The 20,242-nt window shown below is 36.4% G+C and overlaps 1 protein-coding gene across 1 annotated transcript in view; it reads right to left on the bottom strand.

The window, feature by feature from the left end:
- Positions 1-20,242, bottom strand: part of ZFYVE9 (zinc finger, FYVE domain containing 9) — a 171,031-nt gene that overhangs the window by 115,459 nt on the left and 35,330 nt on the right. Inside the window, exons 3-5 of the mRNA XM_006879680.1 lie at positions 11,176-11,275; positions 8,327-8,503; positions 6,554-6,723 (exon numbers count right to left, since the gene is read on the bottom strand). Of these exons, the coding sequence (XP_006879742.1) occupies positions 6,554-6,723; positions 8,327-8,503; positions 11,176-11,275 (447 nt within the window). The remainder of the gene's footprint in view (positions 1-6,553; positions 6,724-8,326; positions 8,504-11,175; positions 11,276-20,242) is intronic.

Below are 20,242 nucleotides of genomic sequence, written 5' to 3'. Positions count from 1 at the left end.
GATTGGCACAGGACAGAGCGGAGTTTAGGGCTGTTGTACATAGGGTCGCTATGAGTCGCAGGCGACTCGAAGGCACATAACAACAACAAACAACATGACCATCTATATAAAAAATTCCAAAGAATCTACAAATAACCCTACTGCTATTAAATGAATTCTGTAAAATTTCAGGATATGAAATTAATATACAAAAATTAGTTCTACTTAAAAAAATAGTTCTACTTATATAAATTAGTAATGAATAATGCTGAAACAAAATTAAGAATGGAATTCTACTTATAGTAGTATAAAATACTTAGGAATAAATTTAACCAAGGAATCGTTACTGTATTATATAAAAATTAAAACTAGATAAAATGAACTTTATCAAAATGATGTACTTCTGTACAGAGGAAATTTTTGGAAACCATTTATGGTTTGATAAAGGTAAAACTTATAAAATTTAACAACAAAAAGACAAATTACTCAATCAAAACCAGCACCAAATATTTGAAAACACATTTCAGGAAAGATGATATTCACTTTACCAGTAAGCATATGAAATAATTTTCTACGTCATTAAAATAATAAAATAGATGGAAATAAAAGTTGTGAGAAACCACATCTACTAGAATTGCAATGATAAAAACAAACAAACCCCTCCCCACCTATGTGGCCTATTTGCAATAAACTGTGCTGCAATCCAGTATCCACCAGCTGCTTTGTGGGAGAAGGATGGGCAACCTCCTTCTTTGCAATTTACATCTTCTGATATCCTTCTGGAAGGTCAGTATGGGTCACAGAATAAAAAGGAATAGAAAAACTGGTACATTCACACAACGGAGTAATACTGGGCACTGAAAAACAACGAACTTGTAAAACATTACACAATATGAAGGAGCCTCGAGCACACTATGCTGAATGAAGTATCTCAGTTACAAAATGACAAATACTGCTTAATACCACTGTTTTACAAAATAGGACTGACATGAGGGGCATCAAGGAGAGGGGAGAAAATAGGAAGAGTGAACAGATAATGAAAACTGAATTGGAACAGATGAGGGGAAGAATAGTATGAAAGGAATATATGATTAAGTATTGTATGCATGAGAGTAATCTGGAAAAAGAGGCACCTTGCAAAGTAGATTGGAGGAGGACTGGGGAGGGAAGAAAATGTGCAACAGTGAATGAGTTTAAAAATCGCATTCAACAAAAATAGGAATAGAGGGAAGTTTCCTTAACATGGTAAAAAGTATATATACAAAACTAAGAGCCAAGATCATTCTCATTAGAGAAAGATTAAAAGCATATTCCCCTTGTGAACAAGGACCATGACAAGATGTTTATTATCACCACTTCTATTCGAAAAAGTATCCAAATTGGCAAAGAGGTGGCAAAAATGTGACCATTTGTTTTTGTAAATTTTAGCATTCCTTGTGGCTTCTTTCACATTACAGTGATAGAGTTCAGTAGTTGTGACAGAGAATGTATGATCCAAAATGGTCAAATAATATCTGGTACTTTTCAAGAGAAGTTTGCCTGTTCTAGTAACTGCAATAATATATCAATAGCAAAGTAAAGTTTTCTAAAGATCCTTCATTCACAAAAATCCTTGCATAAATGCGAAAACTTCCTTTGTCCATATCAAGTAACAATGCCTTTTTCTGGGAATGTTTGATGGGTGGGATAAAGAAGGTCTGTGGGGGGGAGGGGGAGCATAAAACATTTCTAGGCTCCCAATTTTGTGATGTTACTGGAGCTTTCTTTCTAAAACCAGGGTCTCTTGCACCCTCCATGCCTGTATGAAGAACAAGGCTGACACACAGGAAAGACTTTAACATAGTAGAAGTGCCCATACAGTCTAGACTGCAGACATCTGCCTCTGGTGGCAGACCGATTCTGTTGATGACTTGAAGTGCTGTTATTTCACCTCTGGGTTTCAGTTTCCTTATCTGTAAAATGAAGGTAATACTAGAAAATACCTGGTAGAGTTCTTTGAGTTAAAAACAAAACCAAGCCAAAATAGAGCAAAACAAAAGAATGGGTGGGGGGAATGCTAAGAAGAAGGAATAAAGAGTAATTCTTGCTTAGAGTTTTTGTTTGAGATAATAAAACATTTTGGAAAGAGACAGTGGTGATGGTTGTACAACACTGTGAATGTAATTAAGGCCATGGAACCACACTCTCAAAAAGAATTATAATGTCAAGCTTTCTATTATATATATTTTAACATGATTAAACCATACAAACAAAATGATATAAAAAGAAATATAATTGTATAACCACTTACAGCTATTTGATTTGGGCAAGAACCACTGAAGGACAATAAAACACTGTATGAAAGATTGCTGGGGAAGAGGATACTCACAGTCACCAAGTGTCACTCCTTATAGTACTTAATTAACTGCAAAGGAAAAAATTGCACTTGGCAGAGAAGAAACAACCGACATCATCCTATCTATCAAACGGATTCTCGATGGTATACACTAAGACATGTACACAACTCAATATTTTCTTGTCAAAATGTTTACTCTGAAACAATCATAAGGGGAAAAAATCAGATAAATGCAGACTGAGGAACATTATATAAAATACAGCCTACATACTTCAAAATGTGACAGTATTTTGGTTTTGTATTTTTATTTTATTTTATTGTATTTTAAATAATGTAGGGAAACTGGTCTAGATCGAAGAAAACTGACACCTAATGCAACTGTGATATTTAAAGAGATGATGATTTTTAAAATGAATTTAAAATTTTACCTGGTTATATGCATATACTACAGCATTAAAGAACCTTATTGGAACAATTAGAGAATATGGCCTATACATTAGGTAACACTAATGTATAACATTCAATTTTATCATGTGGCAAGAGTATGGTTACATGAGAAATATTGTTCTTAGGAGAAACATGGTAAAGTATTAGGTCTCAATGTGGAACTGATTCTAAAATGGGTCATCAAAAACATGCATTTGTGTACATGCACACATGAACATGTGTACACACGAACCTATGTATAGACAAGTAAAGTAAATGTGGCAAAAGGACAAAATTGGTTAATATAGGCAAAGAGTATATGAATGTTTATTGTATCATTATAAATCTTTCTTGTGGACACAGAATTTTTTCCAAATACTATGAATACAAAAAAAAGAATAAATGTTCTTGAGGAAGCCATTATGGCATTGTTACAAAGAAGGATAAGGTCTGTGGCTCTTGCCTTCCATAATCATGGAAAAAACTGAAAAAGAAATATTTGAAGACAGACAAGTTCAATAAAATCTTTCTTCTAAATTGAAGCACTCTAGTTTCCCCAAATATTCTCTATTCCTTCACCAAAGAGGAACCTCACTTCTGTATGTTAATGAATTGGGAAAAAACTCTATGTGGCCAAAAATTAAAGGAGCTAAATTTCTGGTGGGTAAAAAAAATCATGAAACAAATAGTAGCCAATAAATAAGTCTAGTAAAATTTCAGGAATAAAAATTTTATCCTAACTTTCTCTGATTATTAAAATTTACATAATCAACTCACTGTCATTGAGCCAATTTTGACTCACCATGAACCCATAGGATACACAAGGATTGACACACAGGGTGTCTGGAGCTATGATCTCTACAGAAGCAGACTGTTGCATTTTTTTCCCCCATGAAATAAGCTGAGTGCTAATGACTGAGCTACCAGGGTTCCTTTATTAAAATACATACTTAACCAGAATTAATTACCTTATTAATTAATGACCTCTAAATTAAAAAATTTAAAGGGAAAGCATCAATAGAAAGGTACTCATTGTATAAAAGGATTCTATGCATGTATTTTTAAATTTTGCATCTAAACCACAACAGATGAAAGTAAATAATCCAACAGAAAAATGGGCACAGGATACGAACAGACACTTCACCAAAGGAGATATTTAGATGGCCAACAAGCACATGATGAAATGTTCAAAATCCCTAGCTCTAAGAGAGAGGAAAATCAAAACGACTATGAGATATCATCTTACCCCAGTAAGAATAGCAAAATTTAACAGACACAGCAAGCAACAAATGCTGGTGAGCTTATGGAGAAACTGGAACCCTTATTCACTGTGTTGGAAGTGTAAAATGGTGCAACCACTGTGGAAGGCGGTATGGTGCATTCTCAAAAAGTTGTAAATAGAGATATCATTTGACTCAGAAATTCCACTACTGGGAATATACCCCAAAGAGACCATAACTGCCACCAAAGCAGATATATGCACACCCATTTTATCACAGCTTTGTTCACAATAGCAAGGAGTTGGAAACAACCTAAGTGCCCATCAACAAACAAATGGATAGAGAAACTGTGGTATATTCACACAATGGAATCCTATGCTGCACTGAAAAACAAGGAACTCATGCAATATTATTCAAAATGGGTGACTCTGGAGGACACTATGCTGTGTAAAATATCTCAGTCACAAAAGGACAAATACTGCATGGTGTCACTGCTGTAAAACAGGACTGACATCAGGGTTAGGGGGAAACAGAAAAGATGGGACAAATAATGTATACTGCATTGAAACAGATGAGGTAGAAACTATTTAAAAGGGATATATGATTAGGTATTTTTGTCATGATAGGAGTCCAGAACGAAGGCTGCATGGTGGAGTGGACCTGGGGGGAGGGATTGTAAAACAATGAAAGAATTTTTCTTTTACTTTTCAAAGAGAAGAGTGTACTGGGGGCAGGGGAGGAGTGGGCAGAGAGAAAAGTGCAATAATGAATGAATGGAAATCCAAAGTCTCTAAATTTTCATTGAAATTAATAATAAAAAAATTTTCAAAAACCTTTATATTTGAAAAAAAAATTTGCATCTAAGTTGCTCTAGTAGAAAAAAGTAGTTAGTAGTTGTCACCTTCTGATAATTTGGCCCCAAGAGAAATAATTTCTATTAGTTTCTAAAAGTGTGACCAAAACATCTTATAGAAACAAGTATACATTCTGAACTAGTTATTATAAAGTCTTTTGGCCAGTAGATCATTTATTTTCAACTTATTTTAAAGCTTTAGAACCACTGTTTAAAATCTTAATTGGAAACCTCTAGGGAAAAAGTAAAGATGTTTTGACTGAAGGAAAAGAGACAACAGAAGTATTCCTCAGCTACCTTCCCTACAGTGACACTCAAAGTGGCCATAATAGAACCTAGAGAACATGATTCAAAGCCATGTTCTCAGGTTTAAGGGATCAGTGTATAAAATAATGTATTAATAAAGGCCAAGATCCATTCTAGTCTGGATCTCACTTGAGACTAGCTTTCCTAAAAATCTGTCTCCTGAAAAACTTGCAAATACACAGTAAAAGAACAGCTGCTGTTATACATAAGGGAAAAACAAGTGGGTTACAGAGAAAGGAGAGGTAAAAGCTGAGGAAAATCTTAGCTCCTTCCTTTACTTTTTTAAACTGTTGTTGTTGTTATGTGCTGTAGAGTCAGAGCTGACCCTAGAGTGGGTTTTCAGTGGCTTCTTAAATTGCATGAGACATTACTCATCTTTCTCCTGTGGGAAAGCTGGTTGATTTGAACTGCATGACTTTGGGTTGGCAGCATACTCCTACCCACTAGGCCACCAGAGCGCTCGCTTCTTCCTTTTCTAAGAAACTGAAAGGCAAGGCATTGCCTCTATATACACAAATACAGATGTACTGTCACTGAGTCAATTCCAACTAGTAATGACCTTCTAATGGGTTTCTGAGACTACACATCTTAATGGGAAGAGATTGCCCATCTTTCTCCTCTGGAGCTGCTAGTGGATTCCAACTGCAGGAGACTCAAAACCTTTTAGTTAGAAGAACAACATGCTATAGACCACATCATCAGAGTTCCCTTACAAAAATATATATCTATTTTAAAAGTTAATTTTACTTAACAAGCTTTTGTTAAAAAATATCAAATACTAGTGAATTATGTTGTACTTCCATAAAAGGCTTTAAAAAAATTGTAAGTAATACAATCAAAGTACCAGCTGAAAGCCAAAATCTTTCTTAAGAACTTAGTAAGAAAACTATAGTTGTTGTTGTTATGTGTTGTTGAGTCAGAGCTGACCCTACAGTTGGCTTTCAGAGTCTTAAATTGCATGAGACATTACCCATCTTTCCCTTGTGAAAAAGTTGGTTGATTTGAACTGCATGACTTTGGGTTGGTAACACAACTCCTTATTCACTAGTTCATCAAAGTAACAAGAAAACTAAGAACTAAGAAATTGAGACTCTTAATGGGGAACAAGAGAGTACAGAATCGTTCCCAGAGTACAAGGCAAGGTAAGTAAGGTATGTGAGACAGGATAGCTGTGAGACCTTGGTTATTTTATATTTGAGGAAGAAAGAATGGAAGAAGTTGAGAGATACAAAGAATGTGTTGTGTCTAAATGAGACTGCAACATTACTGGAGCATATTTGTAAACAGTTCTACATAAGTGCTACAATTGAAAATCTGGATGTACTAAACTATTGCCCATCTATAGGGTTCTACGTCATTTAGAATAAGGCAAGACAGGGGTAGCAAAATACCAGTAAGGTAGATACTCCCTTCATTCTGGAATCATTTTCTTACCTCTGCTGGTAAAGGATTAGTTGTTACAGTCTTGACTGGGTCATGTGACACAGCTAAGGCTCCTGCAGAGGAAGTTCCATTCATTGGTAATTTGGCTGCATCAGCAACTTCTCCATTAGGCAAGATCCCATCAGCAAACCAAACTCGCCTCTGTTCTCTGGGCTGAGCCACTTGAGGGGCCAGAAAAATAAAACAGGTATCAATGTGACATTGGTAAGCTTTCTTAAAGTCAAAGAAGAGAAGGTCACCAAATCCAGATGTACCACGAAAACACTACTATCTTACAATCATAAACATCAGAACTATAATTGGGTATAAAAGTGGTTATAAATTAATAAAAATATGTATTTAAGTATATTTGAGATCTATCATTTATAACTAAGATTCATAATACATTGCTTTAAAATAGTAAGAGCTCTTAAATACACCAATAACTATGTCACATACTTAGTTCCACATCACTGCAAAGAAACTAAGTTTTTTTAAATGTTGAGCAAATAAACTGATAGAAGGGAAAACAAAAATAAAAACCATGCTAGCTAGTAATTAACTCCATATCTAAAAGTAAGAGGTTTCCTCAGGATTCAAATAACTAGAAAAGTGATATGATATTTTAAAGGGCAGCAAATGCCCTGAAGATTGCTGAAGAATTCTTATTAGTTAATAAAGGAAGAATTAGCACAGATATGTAAGAATTGTAAGCAAACTGACCAGACCTTCAGCTACACTATAACTGAAGAAGAAAGAAACTGATCAGGCAGTGCAAAGTTGTTTGCATTTTTAATAAAAAGACAGGGGAAAGGCTGGAAAACTGAGTAATAAAAATGATCCCTTTAAATCCAGTTTTAGAAATCAATTCAAATTTAAACAACCGAAACAAAGAAAGACTAGGGGAAAACAAATGAAGTAAAGAGAATAAAGGTTTTTAAGAAAGAAAACCTGATTATAAAAAATACAAGGGATGACTCAGGAATGATAAGAAAAGAAGGGGAAAAGGAAATGAGTATGATCATGTCTATAAAGTCTGATCTTCCAAAGGGGAGAAAAGTTATATAGACAGGGAAGGGATTATTACAGAAGACAAGCCATAAAATTAATGAAGGAAGATTTGATTTTTATTATCAAGTGAAATTTCCTAATAAGATCATTTTAAGGAAATACATAATTTCTATTTTTTTCTGTCCATAAGCCCCTGCACTCACAAAGTGCTTTCCATTAGACCATATCAGCACAATAAAGATAAAATAAACCAGACTAATTTCAGAATGAAAGGTCTTGATTTTTATAAAAGTCTATGTGCCTAACAAAACAACTTTATATTTGCATATGGATAGATTAAAAATGAAAAGATTAAATGGCAACATTTATAATTTAAAAATTATTATTGGAATGGACTGATCAGAATGAAGAACTAATTTTTAATACTTCCTAAATGCCCACAAAGAACATTTTAAGGTAGGCATGAGGCTAACATTTCTTAGGCTGACTTCAGATTCTCTACCTTATTCAAGTGTAAGCAATTTAACTGCTCCATTTTTAAATTGGAGGGGGGATGGCATATTTTCAGAAGTGTCTTTAAAATATGAGGCAACAGTATTTTTTACTTGCCCAGAAATAGTCTCAACACATTTCTCACCTTGTTCTTCCACTTTAATAACCACTCAAAGGGATTTAACTGTAGTGTTTTAAAGATTTGTGCTGTAAAATCCTATCAGCACCATTTCAGAGGAACTCGGTGAGGAAAAAGAGAGAGAATAGCACATGATCCCCTACCTTCTGCTCCAGGGTGCTTTAAAACTCCCACAGGTACCATCACAGTGGGAGGTGGAGAGCTCAGAGCTCCTGAGGCCTGAGCTTGCTGCAAGGGAGGGATAGTAGAACAGTATTCAGCAGGATTGTTAGGGTTAGGGCTCTGGCTTGAGGCACTCATCATGTTCTCCCAGGCTTGAGCTAAAGCAAATACAGACACAATCAATGTGAATGGATTATAAAATATGGACATCAAGACCTCCACAATATTGGGTAAATAATGTAGCTCCTCTTCATTCAAATATAGTTTATCTCTTTTCTACCTAATGAAGGTATTAAGGAGATAGGTGATTTTATTCCTAAAAGGAGACCAGTTAGCTAAGTAAACTATTAGACTGGAATAGTAAGAATTACATCATATTTCTGATACTCACTCAAAAAAACTCACTGCCATGAAGTCGAAACTGACTCATAGCTAACCCTCTAGTGGATTTTCAGAGGCTATGAACTGCATGGGAGGAGAGTGCTCATCTCTCTTCCATGCCAGAGAGGTGCCGCCTTTGGGTAAGCAGCACAGTTCCCTACGGACTAGGCCAAAGAGCTCTATAAATTAGCCTGAGGTTAGTGACTGGGTTCCAAACTTCTTGAATGGAGACCATAATACTTCTTTAAGAGGGATTAAAACAACACCAAACTTATTAAAGATTTATAAATGGGGTAATACTTCTTTTTTGTTATACAGTTACTGTAAAATTAAGAATCAGGGGCTAAAATAGCATAAAAGCATATGGCTTTTAATTTCTAAATATTAAGCTCTTCTCCAGGTAAAATTTCATCTGAAAAATCTTGACGCCTCAAGATCAGGAGACCATATGTAAAGAGTTTTGTGAATTTTCTTTTTGTGCAATCATCACTGTGTATGTAAAAACATCCAGCAATAATAACAACTTCATATCTCTGGAGTGTCTCCAAAGCACAGGACCCATCTGAACATGAAAATGTGCCATTATTTTTATGTGGGATCAAACAATATGAATGATAACAAATGCAGTAGACTGCATACACGCTAAAATTTTGCTAACTAAACACTGATATAAAAACTACTGTTTTGTATGTAAGATGAAAGGTTTTATAGAAATGAAAGCTGTCAAATTTTAACTTCTAGGTTCAGGTAATACCACATGTCCAGGAACAGAAAACACCAGGGATTTCTGAGCATATTTTTAAAAATGGAATCTAAAATCAAAGATTGATCCATAAGATTCTGAATATTTATAAAATTTAAACGGCAAGACAAGACTAGTAACAAAAGATATACTCCTCAGAAAGCGCTGGCAGGAAGAGAGGGTAGGAAGAGAAAACAAGAAAGGGAAGTAGGGACAGGAAACACTGAAAAGCATAAAATTAAATATTTAGAAAAAGACTTGACTAAGCCATGCGAGAGGAAAGATGCTGGAAAAACCAGAAAATGTAGATTACCTTGGGAATCCCCTGTTAAGGGTCTCCTTCACTTAATAAAAAGTATTCCATATGGATCCTCTGCTATTTCCTTCACCTTTAGCTATGCCAAGTAATAGTAATAATTAAAAACTATCAAGGTGGAAGACCTCATCAAATAAAAGAGGTATCGAGTACAATAATTAATTAAGCAGCAAACTCTTCTCTGTGGGTATGTTTCAGAAAAATGAAAGCAGTGGAATAAAAATCATCAATTAAGCAACCAGTGAAATAACCACCATCTAAAGAGTGACCTTTAAGAATAGAGAAAATGATTCATACTAGATAAAAAAAATATATGAATTCAGAAATGGGAGGAAATTGAGTGGATCATAGGAGATTAGAATAGACTGGATAAACTGACATGCAAGAGGTTAATAAGCCAGCAACAGGAAAACGTTACTATGAGCAATGCAGACAGACAGAGCAGGAGGGGTCTCAGAGCAGGTAAGTTTCTGCCTCCAGGAGGCATGCTATCCTTACACAAGCTGCAGTGGTGTCAAAAGTTTAACATTTTACATCTTCCTGTACAGTTGATAGCGGCGGCAATGGGTGTTAGTAATAGTTCTGACAACTCTACAAAGATGCATCCAAACAGGAAATACTATATAGCCTGGTCAGTTTTATTTTAGCTTTTTTCAAGAATACTAATTTTTTGTTTATTTCCATCCAGCAAAAAGATGAAAAGTTATATTTATCTATCCATATTCTTTTACTGCCTAACTAAATTCAAAATCATTATCTTTACGACAAAGTGAAGTGGCATTAAGGAGGCAATAGAAAAATTACATTTTATACTTGATTCTCAATACTAAAATATTTCTTTTTAACAACACAAATATAATTAAAAATGTATTCTAAGTTATTAATGTGCTCCTTTGAAAGACAGTTTCCCCTTTGAATACTTTCGTCTAGTTTTAGTATCAACATAGTCTATAAACATCTCTCTATACTCCAAGCCTCGTAGTCAGCAACATTAACTATATAATATCAGAGGGATTTTTTTTGTGTTCCAATCAGTTTATTCACTCATACATATTTTTATAACATTAATTATACTTATATAATGTCATTATTAACAATATCTTATCAAAACCTCACTGTACCCTCCCTTTCCCTTCAATCTATCCATCCATTCATATAGTGTCAGTTTTGCACAACTTCTATCTTTCTAAGATTTACTAAAATTTACTACTCACTCACTTAAGTAGGCATAAAAATTCTAAAATGCATTTTTAAAGTATAAAAAACATTGCTTTACATTTTCAGTTACAGTCATGCTATTTAAGAAGAGAAGTAAAAAAAAAAAGTAGTCTTCCCAAAGGAATTCTCTTATTTGCCTAATAACTGTGAAATCAACCTGTGTTAATACTTACCATTCATTAACACTGAATGACAGATTACACACACTCTAGCTTCTTTTCTATCCATGTATAATAGTTTACATTTCAGGCTACAGCAGGAAGCACAGAAGACCTGCAGGAAAAAGAATATACTGATTTATTAAGGATTACAGTGAAAGGAAGTAAATCATATGGATCAATGCTGACTGACAAGGAACTTCATTAAATTACTAACATCCTAAAAGGAAACGTAGCTCAAGAAGCTTGTAACACTCAACTCAAAACCAAAGATAAGATTATAAATCTGTCAATAAGTGAAAATGTTGGCAGGAAAAAAACCCCTTAAGTCAAGTCACAGGGAAAACACATAGCAGAGGTGGCAAAGGAACCAGTACTGCATACATATATAGGCAAAATTCCAACACACAGTATCACATCATGGGGTTATTATTTAAAGAAAGTTTCAAAAAGCATTATCCAAAAAACCCCACCTACTATTGTCCAGTCAGTGCCAATTCATAGTGAATCTTAGCACAGATTAGAACTGCCACTTTAAGGAAACAGAATGTTCTTTCTGCTGCAAAGCGACTGGTAGCACTTAGCTTTTCAACTGTAAATGGTCAAGTGCTTACCTGCAGCCCTACGAGGGCTCCTTGACAAAATAAAAGGATGATATTGGATTTCTGGGTTCTGACTGTCCTTTTCCCGCACTATCCTTATGTACAGAGTAAGCGAAAAAGACGACCCTCAATGAGATGGATGGTTATAGTGGCTGCAACAATGGGCTTAAACACAGTAGAGACTGTTAGCATTGTACAGGATCAGGCATGGAGTTTCTCTTCCTGTTTCTGGTTTTGTTTTGTTTTTTATTGTACATAGGTGTGTTGGAGTCCGTGGGACTGGCTCAGGATAGGGCAGGCTTCAGAGCTGTTGTACTTAACGTGGCGATGGGTTGTAGGCAACTCCACGGCACATACGAGAAGGGTTACTATAAGGTAGATATGTATGGTTTAACTACACCAGCTGTTTTCACTGGGTTGCTATAACAGTAATGAAAGAATAAGTTAAAATATACAATTAAAAAAAAGAACAAATCCAGCTACCAAAAAGCCACTAAAACAGGCCATGTTGATGTCTACCATTCATTTATACCTCCTAGTCTGTTCTGATTTTTACTCCTTCCATACAAGTCAACAAGAATCTCCTTGTGCTCCTATTAAAATTTATTTTGAGGACTCATTAGGCACTTACCCTAAGGAACTTTATACAGATAACTGCTCTCAGTGGGTAAATTCTACTTCACCCTCATTTTATGTCCAAGGTATATCTACCATATTCCAAAGATGAACCAAGGAATGAGGTCATACTGAAGTAGGTGAGCTAGGTCATTTTTATTCTTTTACCTTCCTTGCTCTTGAGTCAGAATCAATTCAGAGCTGACTTTCCACAGTGCTTCTGAGGCTATAAAGCGTCTGGGAGGAGATTATCCACTCTTCTCTTACAGCTGCAAGTGGATTTGAATTACCAGAGGCATAGTCTTTGCACTAGCCATGCAAGTTTAATTAATACACCTAATTGACATGATCACCAATTTAAAGTGTTCAAGAGCTTTTGTGAACAAGAAAATTGTGTGATACAGGGAGGATGGTTTTTATTTTCTCTTGAAGAAATAGATTTTGAGTATTTAAATGACTTCTCATGTCAGGTAGAGATGCTAAAGAGACCAAGGTGCATCTGAAGTGGGCTTAGGCATGTCAGAAATAGCGAGGATGGCACAGGATAGGCTTGGGTTCAGTTCTGTTTTTCACAGGGTCGCTATGAGCTGTGTTTGACTTGATGGACTCTAACAATAAAATAACAACAAGGTGCACCTGTCCCAGTTCATGATATTTTTCATAGCTTCATATGCTTGAGAAAGTTAGATAATGAATAAAGAAGACAGAAAAGAAAATCAGTATCTTTGAATTGTGGTGATGGCAAAAAGTAGTGAATACACAATGAACTGCCAAAAGAACAAACAAATTTGTCTTGGAAGAGGTACAGTCAGGATGTTCCTAGGAGGCAAGGACATGGTGACTTCATCTCACATACCTTGGACATATTATCAGGAGAGACCATGCTCAGAAAGGAGGGAAGGGCCAGGGAAGGAGAGGAAGACTTAATGAGATAAGCACAACAATGGACTTGAGCTCACTGAAGATAAGAATGGTGCAGGACTAGGCAAAGTTTTGATCTGTTATACAAAAAGGTCACTAGGAGCTGAAGTAGTTTTGATGGCATCTAATAATATTAGCTCACAGCCAACTGAATGAAAGCTAGGTACTTTATATTTATTTTCTCATTTAACATCCAAAATTTTACCAACATACTCCATCATTAACATAGATGTTAAGCAACACTGGTTTGGGTTCTACAATAATTACGATACACTTAGTTGGTTTGTATGACTCTAAAGCCTCCGTTCTTGTTATGTTGTTTGTATTGTTAAGTGCCTTCAAGTCAAAGACGATTCATGGTGACCCTATGAACGAAAGACCTGAACATTTGTATAACTTTCATCCTCTCTCCAGGTTCACAGGGTTTCCAAAGGCAAGCTATTTTGGAAGTGGATGCCACTCCTGCTTCCAAGCTTGCTTTAATTGGGGAGCTCCATCAAACACTGTCTACCATGGCTGAACATTATCGCATTTGACACATCAGTGTCACAGTGTTCAGCTTCACTGCAAACACAAGTTACCTCTGTACAGCAATTGGATACACCAGAGCTATATGACCGAGAAGAATGTTTGACCAAAAACAATTAAAAACAGGCCTGAGGGCTGCGGATTAAAGTCACCCACCTTTGGCTGGGTAGCATCACTTTCTGTCCACTAGGCCAACTGAGGTTTCTCTATGTTGTTGTTGTTAAGTGCCACTGAGTTGTAGACGACTCATAGTGACCCTATTAACAAAAGACCTGAACACTTGTATAACATTGGTTGTTTCTCCATGTTTATAGAGTTTCTGGAGGCAAGCCATTTCAGAAGTGGATGCCACTCCTACTTTCAAGCTTGTTTTAATTGAGAAACTCCACCAAACGCTGTCCACCATGAGTGACCATTATTGCATGTGACACATTAGTGTCACAGTGTTCAGCATCACAGCAACCACGAGTTTCCATTGTACAGCAAGTGGACAGACTTGTAATTGCACTTCATAATAATGTGTACATTTCATTTTCAAAATGAAATTTTCTTTTTCTTTCATCTGGCTTTGTAAGATTTTTTCTAGCATAAAGAAGTATCAAGGAGAGAGGACAATGAGAAGAGGAAATAGCATATAGGCGTAGTATAGGTTCACAAAGTGAAAGAAGGATAGCTTTACCAAAGATGAAGAGAAAACTAGTATGGCTAGAAAAGCCAAGAGCTAAGGAATGTGTAGAGTAAAATTAAGTCACACTAAGTAAGGGCTCAGTAAGTTGTACAAATAATAATGGTCCTTATTACAGAGGAACAGGGTAATAATTTAAAAGGATATGAAATGAAATTATTAGATTTGCATAGTAAATTGTGAGGAAAAATGCAGAAGAGCAAGAATGCATATTGGTAACTAGTTGATGAGCTACTAATTAACATAATAATGTTGTTGTTGTTGCTATATGCCGTCCAGTTGTTTCCCATAGCGACCCTATGTACAACAGCCCTAAACCCTGCTCTAACCTGTGCCAATCACACTGCCTCTGACACACCCATCCCGATTAGCCCAGTCACTGAATCAATCCACCTCATAGAGGGTCTTCCCCTCCTGTGCTGTCCCTACCCCTCCCAAGCATGATGTCCCTCTCCAAGGACTTGTCCCTCCTTACAACATGTCCAAAGTATGTCAGATGAAGCCCCAGAATCCTTGCCTCCAAGGAGCACCCTAGTCTAACCCTCAGCAGGATGAATCTGTTTATTTTCTTGGCAGTCCATGGTACATTCAATACTCTTCTCCAGCACCACAGCTCAAAGGCATCAATTCTCCTTCTATCCTGCCTAGTTATTGTCCACCTCTGTGATGCATAACAAGTGATTGCAAAGACCATAGCCTATACCAGATGCACTTTAGTCTCCAGAGTGACACCACTGCTCTTCAGTACCCTGGAGAGGTCCCTAACAGCAGACTTTCCCATTGCAATACGTTTTTTGATTTCCTGGCTACTGTTGACCGACCGTGGAGCCAAGTAGACTAAAGTTGTTAATAATCTCAATCTCTTCACCATCCACCCTGATGCTGCCCATTGGTCCAGTGGTGAGAATCTTTGTCTTCTTGACATTGAGCCTCAGTCCAAACTGAAGTCTGCAGTCCTTGACCTTCTGCAGCAAGCATTTCAGGTCCTCTTCAGCTTCAGCAAGCAGCCTTGAGTCATCTGCATAATGCAGATTGTTAATAGATCTTCCACCAATTCTGATGCCACACTTCTCTTCATAGAGCCCAGCCTCTCAGATAATCTGTTCTGCATACAGTTTTGAAAAGGCATGGAGATGGGACACATCCCTGGCGTACACCTTTCCCAGTTTTGAACATGCAGTGTTTCCCTGCTCTGTTCTGAAGACTGCCTCTTGGTCCAAGAATAGGTTTTGCATTACAATGATCAAGTGTCTGGGATTCCCATTCTTCTCAGAGTCAGCCACAGTTTGTTATGATCCACAGTCAAACACCTTTGCATAATCAATGAAACACAGATAGACATTCTTCTGGTATTCCCTGCTTTCAGCTAAGATCCATCAGCTGTAATATCCCTAGTACCATGACCCCTTCTAAACCCAGCCTTTATAATTAAAATATAATCACATAGCTTTTAAACTTCTATATAGTCAAAGTTTCCATAAGTAAAGATAAAATACAAGCAAAATATTTCTTCCATTTGGTTTTCCAGGTCTTACAAATTTCCTGGCATAGATAAGAGAGCAATTCCAGGGCTTCACTTTTTGCTGAAACTATCAACTGGTTTTCTTTGCATTCCTGGATGTTTATTTTTTGCCAGTACCTTTAGTGCACCATGGACTTCTTCCTCCATTACCACTAGTCCTTGATTAAACACTACTTTTTGAAGTGGTTCACTGTCTTATTCTTTTTGGCACAGAGATGTTGTGTACTTCTACCATCTTCATTTGCTGCTCACTCAATCATTTAATATTTTGCCCAAAGAACCTTTCTGTATTATAACAAGAGGTTTAATTTTTTTTTAAGTTCTTTCAATTTAAGAAATGCCTAGCATGTCTTCCCTTTTTATTTTTTTAATTGCAGGACTTTGTACATTTTGTTGTTTTTATCTTCTGTTCATTTTTCTTTACATCATTTCCTTCTTTCACTTTAGCTTCTCTACATTCTAGAGCAAATTTCAGTGTCTTTTCTTCTGTTTTTTTAATGACCCTTTCTTTTCACCATGTATGATATTTTTATGTCATTCTACAACTTGTCTCATTCTATTCTTCAGATATCTCTAGAATCAAGTGGGATATACTCATGGTCTCATTTTAAGTCTCATGTACTTGTTTTGATTTTCATCAGCTTCAATTTTAATGTATTAGCAAATAACAAAAAGAACAAGCAAAGACAAAGTTTAATTAGACTCAGACTTTGTTTTGTCAAAATAGGAGCCTTACCTTTACAGTTTGTAACAGAAACTAACAAAATTATCATCCATACTGGGGGTTTTAGCATAACAGAGATTGCAAGGATGGTGCAGGACAGGGCAACATAAAGATCTGTTGTTCACAAGGTCACTGAGTCTTAGTAAACTTGAGTATGACTCAAAGCACATAACAACAATAACAAGGGTCTATCATGGAGAAAGGCTAAAGCAGCTCTCTAATTTAAATTTCCAACATTATTTCCAGGTAAAGTGAAACTTTTTTATTCTTGTTGTGCACCATTGAGTCAGATCTGACTGGCACAGGAGGGGATTGCCCATCCTTCTCCAGTGGAGCATCTGGTGGATTTGAACCATGGTCAGGTTAAACTTTTTATACAATATCAGAATTGGAAGCAAAGAAGATTCATCACTGAACTTTAAACTTGTTTGCAGTTATCAGACATCTCTACTGCTATTATAGTCTTAAATGTGTTTTCTATATCGTGTAATAATCTGTTACTCATGTGCAACTTATATATAATTTATTATTTGCAAATTAGCAAACTTACAAGACATTCAAAGTTATTTATGTAGATTAAAAAACATGTTAGTTTGAAAAACTCAAGTAACTAAAACATAGTCCCTATTTTTGTAATCATGTTATAGACATAGTCATTTTAAAAAACCTTTTTAGTAGACTATTTAATCATATTAATGTAGAAACAATAGTATAATAAACATCAAAGTGTTCATTATATGTTGTTGTTGTTACGTGTCATCTAGTTGCCTGTGACTCATAGCCACCCTATGTACGATAGCTCTGAAGCATGACCTGTCCTGAGCCAGTCTCCCTAACTCAGACACACCTACCTCTCTTGCCCTAGTTATTCTATCAATCCATCTTAACTGGGGTCTTCCAATCCTTATGCTTCATTCCTCCTCATCAAGCCCTGCTTCCCAATAGAATACCAACTGATACACTGATTATATAAATGTTTACAGCTACTTTATTTAAAATTGCCAACATCTGGAACCTATTAAGATGTCCTTCGATAGTAAATGAATAAATAAACTGTGATCCATTCACGCAATGGAATACTATACAGCAGTAAAGGAAAAAATGACATAGCCAGCCACAGAAGACATGAAGGAACCATGAGTTTATGCTGTTGTGATAATGAAAAGCATGACAAAGTCTGCCAAATGAATGGGATTTTTTTTCTTTAGAAATTCTCCCCCACTTTTGAAAATTCTTTTCTTACATTCCCAAATTCAACAGTTTCCCTAGGTAGTTGAAGTCAAATGATCAAGCAAAAATGGATGAAAAATTAAAAGTAAAAGGAATTGATATATAAGTTGAATTATAAAAATGTAAGCTGAATAATAATGATGTGCTGGAATAAAAGGAAATTAATACAGATATGTATAACTGGAAATATAGGACATCTTTTGAGGATGGAACTCTGGGCTTTTTCTGTTCTGTAACTGATCACCCATTATATAAGTCAGGATTATACTGCTATATGAACAGCACATCAACAGAGAACTACCAGAAGTCCAGGCTGGGTTTAGAAGGGGTCGTGGTACTAGAGATATTGTAGCTGATGTTAGATGGGTCTTGGCTGAAAGCAGTGAATACCAGAGGAATGTCTATTTGTGTTTCATTGACTATGCAAAGGCATTTGACTGTGTAGATCATAACAAACTATGGCTGACTCTGAGAAGAATGGGAATCCCAGAACACTTGATCGTTCTAATGCGAAACTTATACTTGGACCAGGAGGCAGTCGTCAGAACAGAGCAAGGGAACACTGCATGGTTCAAAATTGGGAAGGGCGTATGCCAGGGATGCATCCTATCTCCATACCTTTACAACCTATATGCAGAACAGATTATCCGGGAGGCTGGGCTCTATGAGAAGAAATGTGGGGTCAAGATTGGTGGACGATTTATCAACAACCTGCGTTATGCGGATGATACAACCCTGCTTGCTGAAACTGAAGAGGACCTGAAGCGCCTGCTGCAGAGTGTCAAGGACTGCAGCCTGCAATATGGATTGAGGCTCAATGTGAAGAAGACAAAGATTCTCACCACTGGACCAATTGGCAGCATCAGGATGGACGGTGAAGAGATTGAGATTGTACACAGCTTTAGCTTGCTTGGCTCCATAGTCAACACTCTTGGCACCAGCAGCCAGGAAATTAAAAGGCGCATTGCCATGTGAAAGTCTGCTGTTAGGGACCTCTCCAAAGTGCTGAAGAACAATGGTGTCTCTTTGGAGACTAAGGTGCGTCTGATACAGGCCATGGTCTTCACAATCACTTGTTATGCATCAGAGAGTTGGACAATGACCAAGGAGGATAGACGGAGAATTGATGCCTTTGAGCTGTGGTGCTGGAGAAGAGTATTGGGAATACCGTGGACTGCTAGGAAAACAAACAGATTTGTCCTGGAAAGGGTTAAACCGGGTGGCTCCTTGGAGGCAAGGATTCTGAGGCACCGTCTAACATACTTTGGACATGTTGTGAGGAGAGACCGGTCCTTAGAGAGGGACATTGTGCTTGGGAGGGTGGAGGGACAGCGCAGGAGAGGAAGGCCCTCTATAAGGTGGATTGATTCAGTGACTGGGATAATTGGTATGGGAGTGTCAGAGACGGTGCGATTGGCACAGGACAGAGCGGAGTGTAGGGCTGTTGTACATAGGGTCGCTATGAGTCGCAGGCGACTCAACGGCACATAACAAGAACAACAACAACATGCAACAATTACTGTAATAAATAATGTATTTACAAATGTTTAAAACACCTGTCAAGTATTTTAGAATATGCAGTAAGTTTTTCAGTTAAACTTTTCTTTTCAGTAAACAATGAAGACAATGTAACATTCCTTAATATACATTTTAGAAAAGTGAACACACTTAAACTTGTAGCAATCTAATTTATTCCTTTATGCATTTTATTGTATTTAGTTTGCCACGTATTCAAGCAAATTATTGTAACAAAATAGTAAAATTATGATAGCTACTTCTCTACAATTTAAAATAGACTCTACTCTCAGATGATTCTAATTCATAGCAAATCTACAGGACAAAATAGAACATCGCATAGGGTACTCAAGGTTATAATATAAATCTTTCTGGAAGCAGACTGTCTCCTCTTTCTCCTAAGGAGCAGCTGGTGAATTTGATCCACTGACCTTTGTTAACTCACTGAACCATCAGGGCTCCTAAACAGGGTTTCTTCTTGATGTTGTTATGTGCCATCTAGTGGCCTGCAACTCAATGACTTAGGGTTTATACTCTGCTAAATAATACCCCATAATTTTGCTGTATGCTTTTAAAAAACTTATTTCCGTGAAGCTTCACAGAGAGATTGGTTTCATTCATTCATGCACATTTTCCTCCCTCCCATAATTCTTTGCAATGTTTTTCTTGTTTTATGCTATTTATTAGTTGTCATACACATACTTTCTAATTGTCTATTGTTTTCTGTCTCACGCATTCCT

This window comes from Elephantulus edwardii, unplaced genomic scaffold (genome assembly GCF_000299155.1).
Source record: "Elephantulus edwardii isolate Elephantulus edwardi_28Jun2011 unplaced genomic scaffold, EleEdw1.0 scaffold00005, whole genome shotgun sequence".
Lineage (NCBI taxonomy): Eukaryota > Metazoa > Chordata > Mammalia > Macroscelidea > Macroscelididae > Elephantulus > Elephantulus edwardii.
This window is presented reverse-complemented; position numbering and strand designations above follow the sequence as displayed.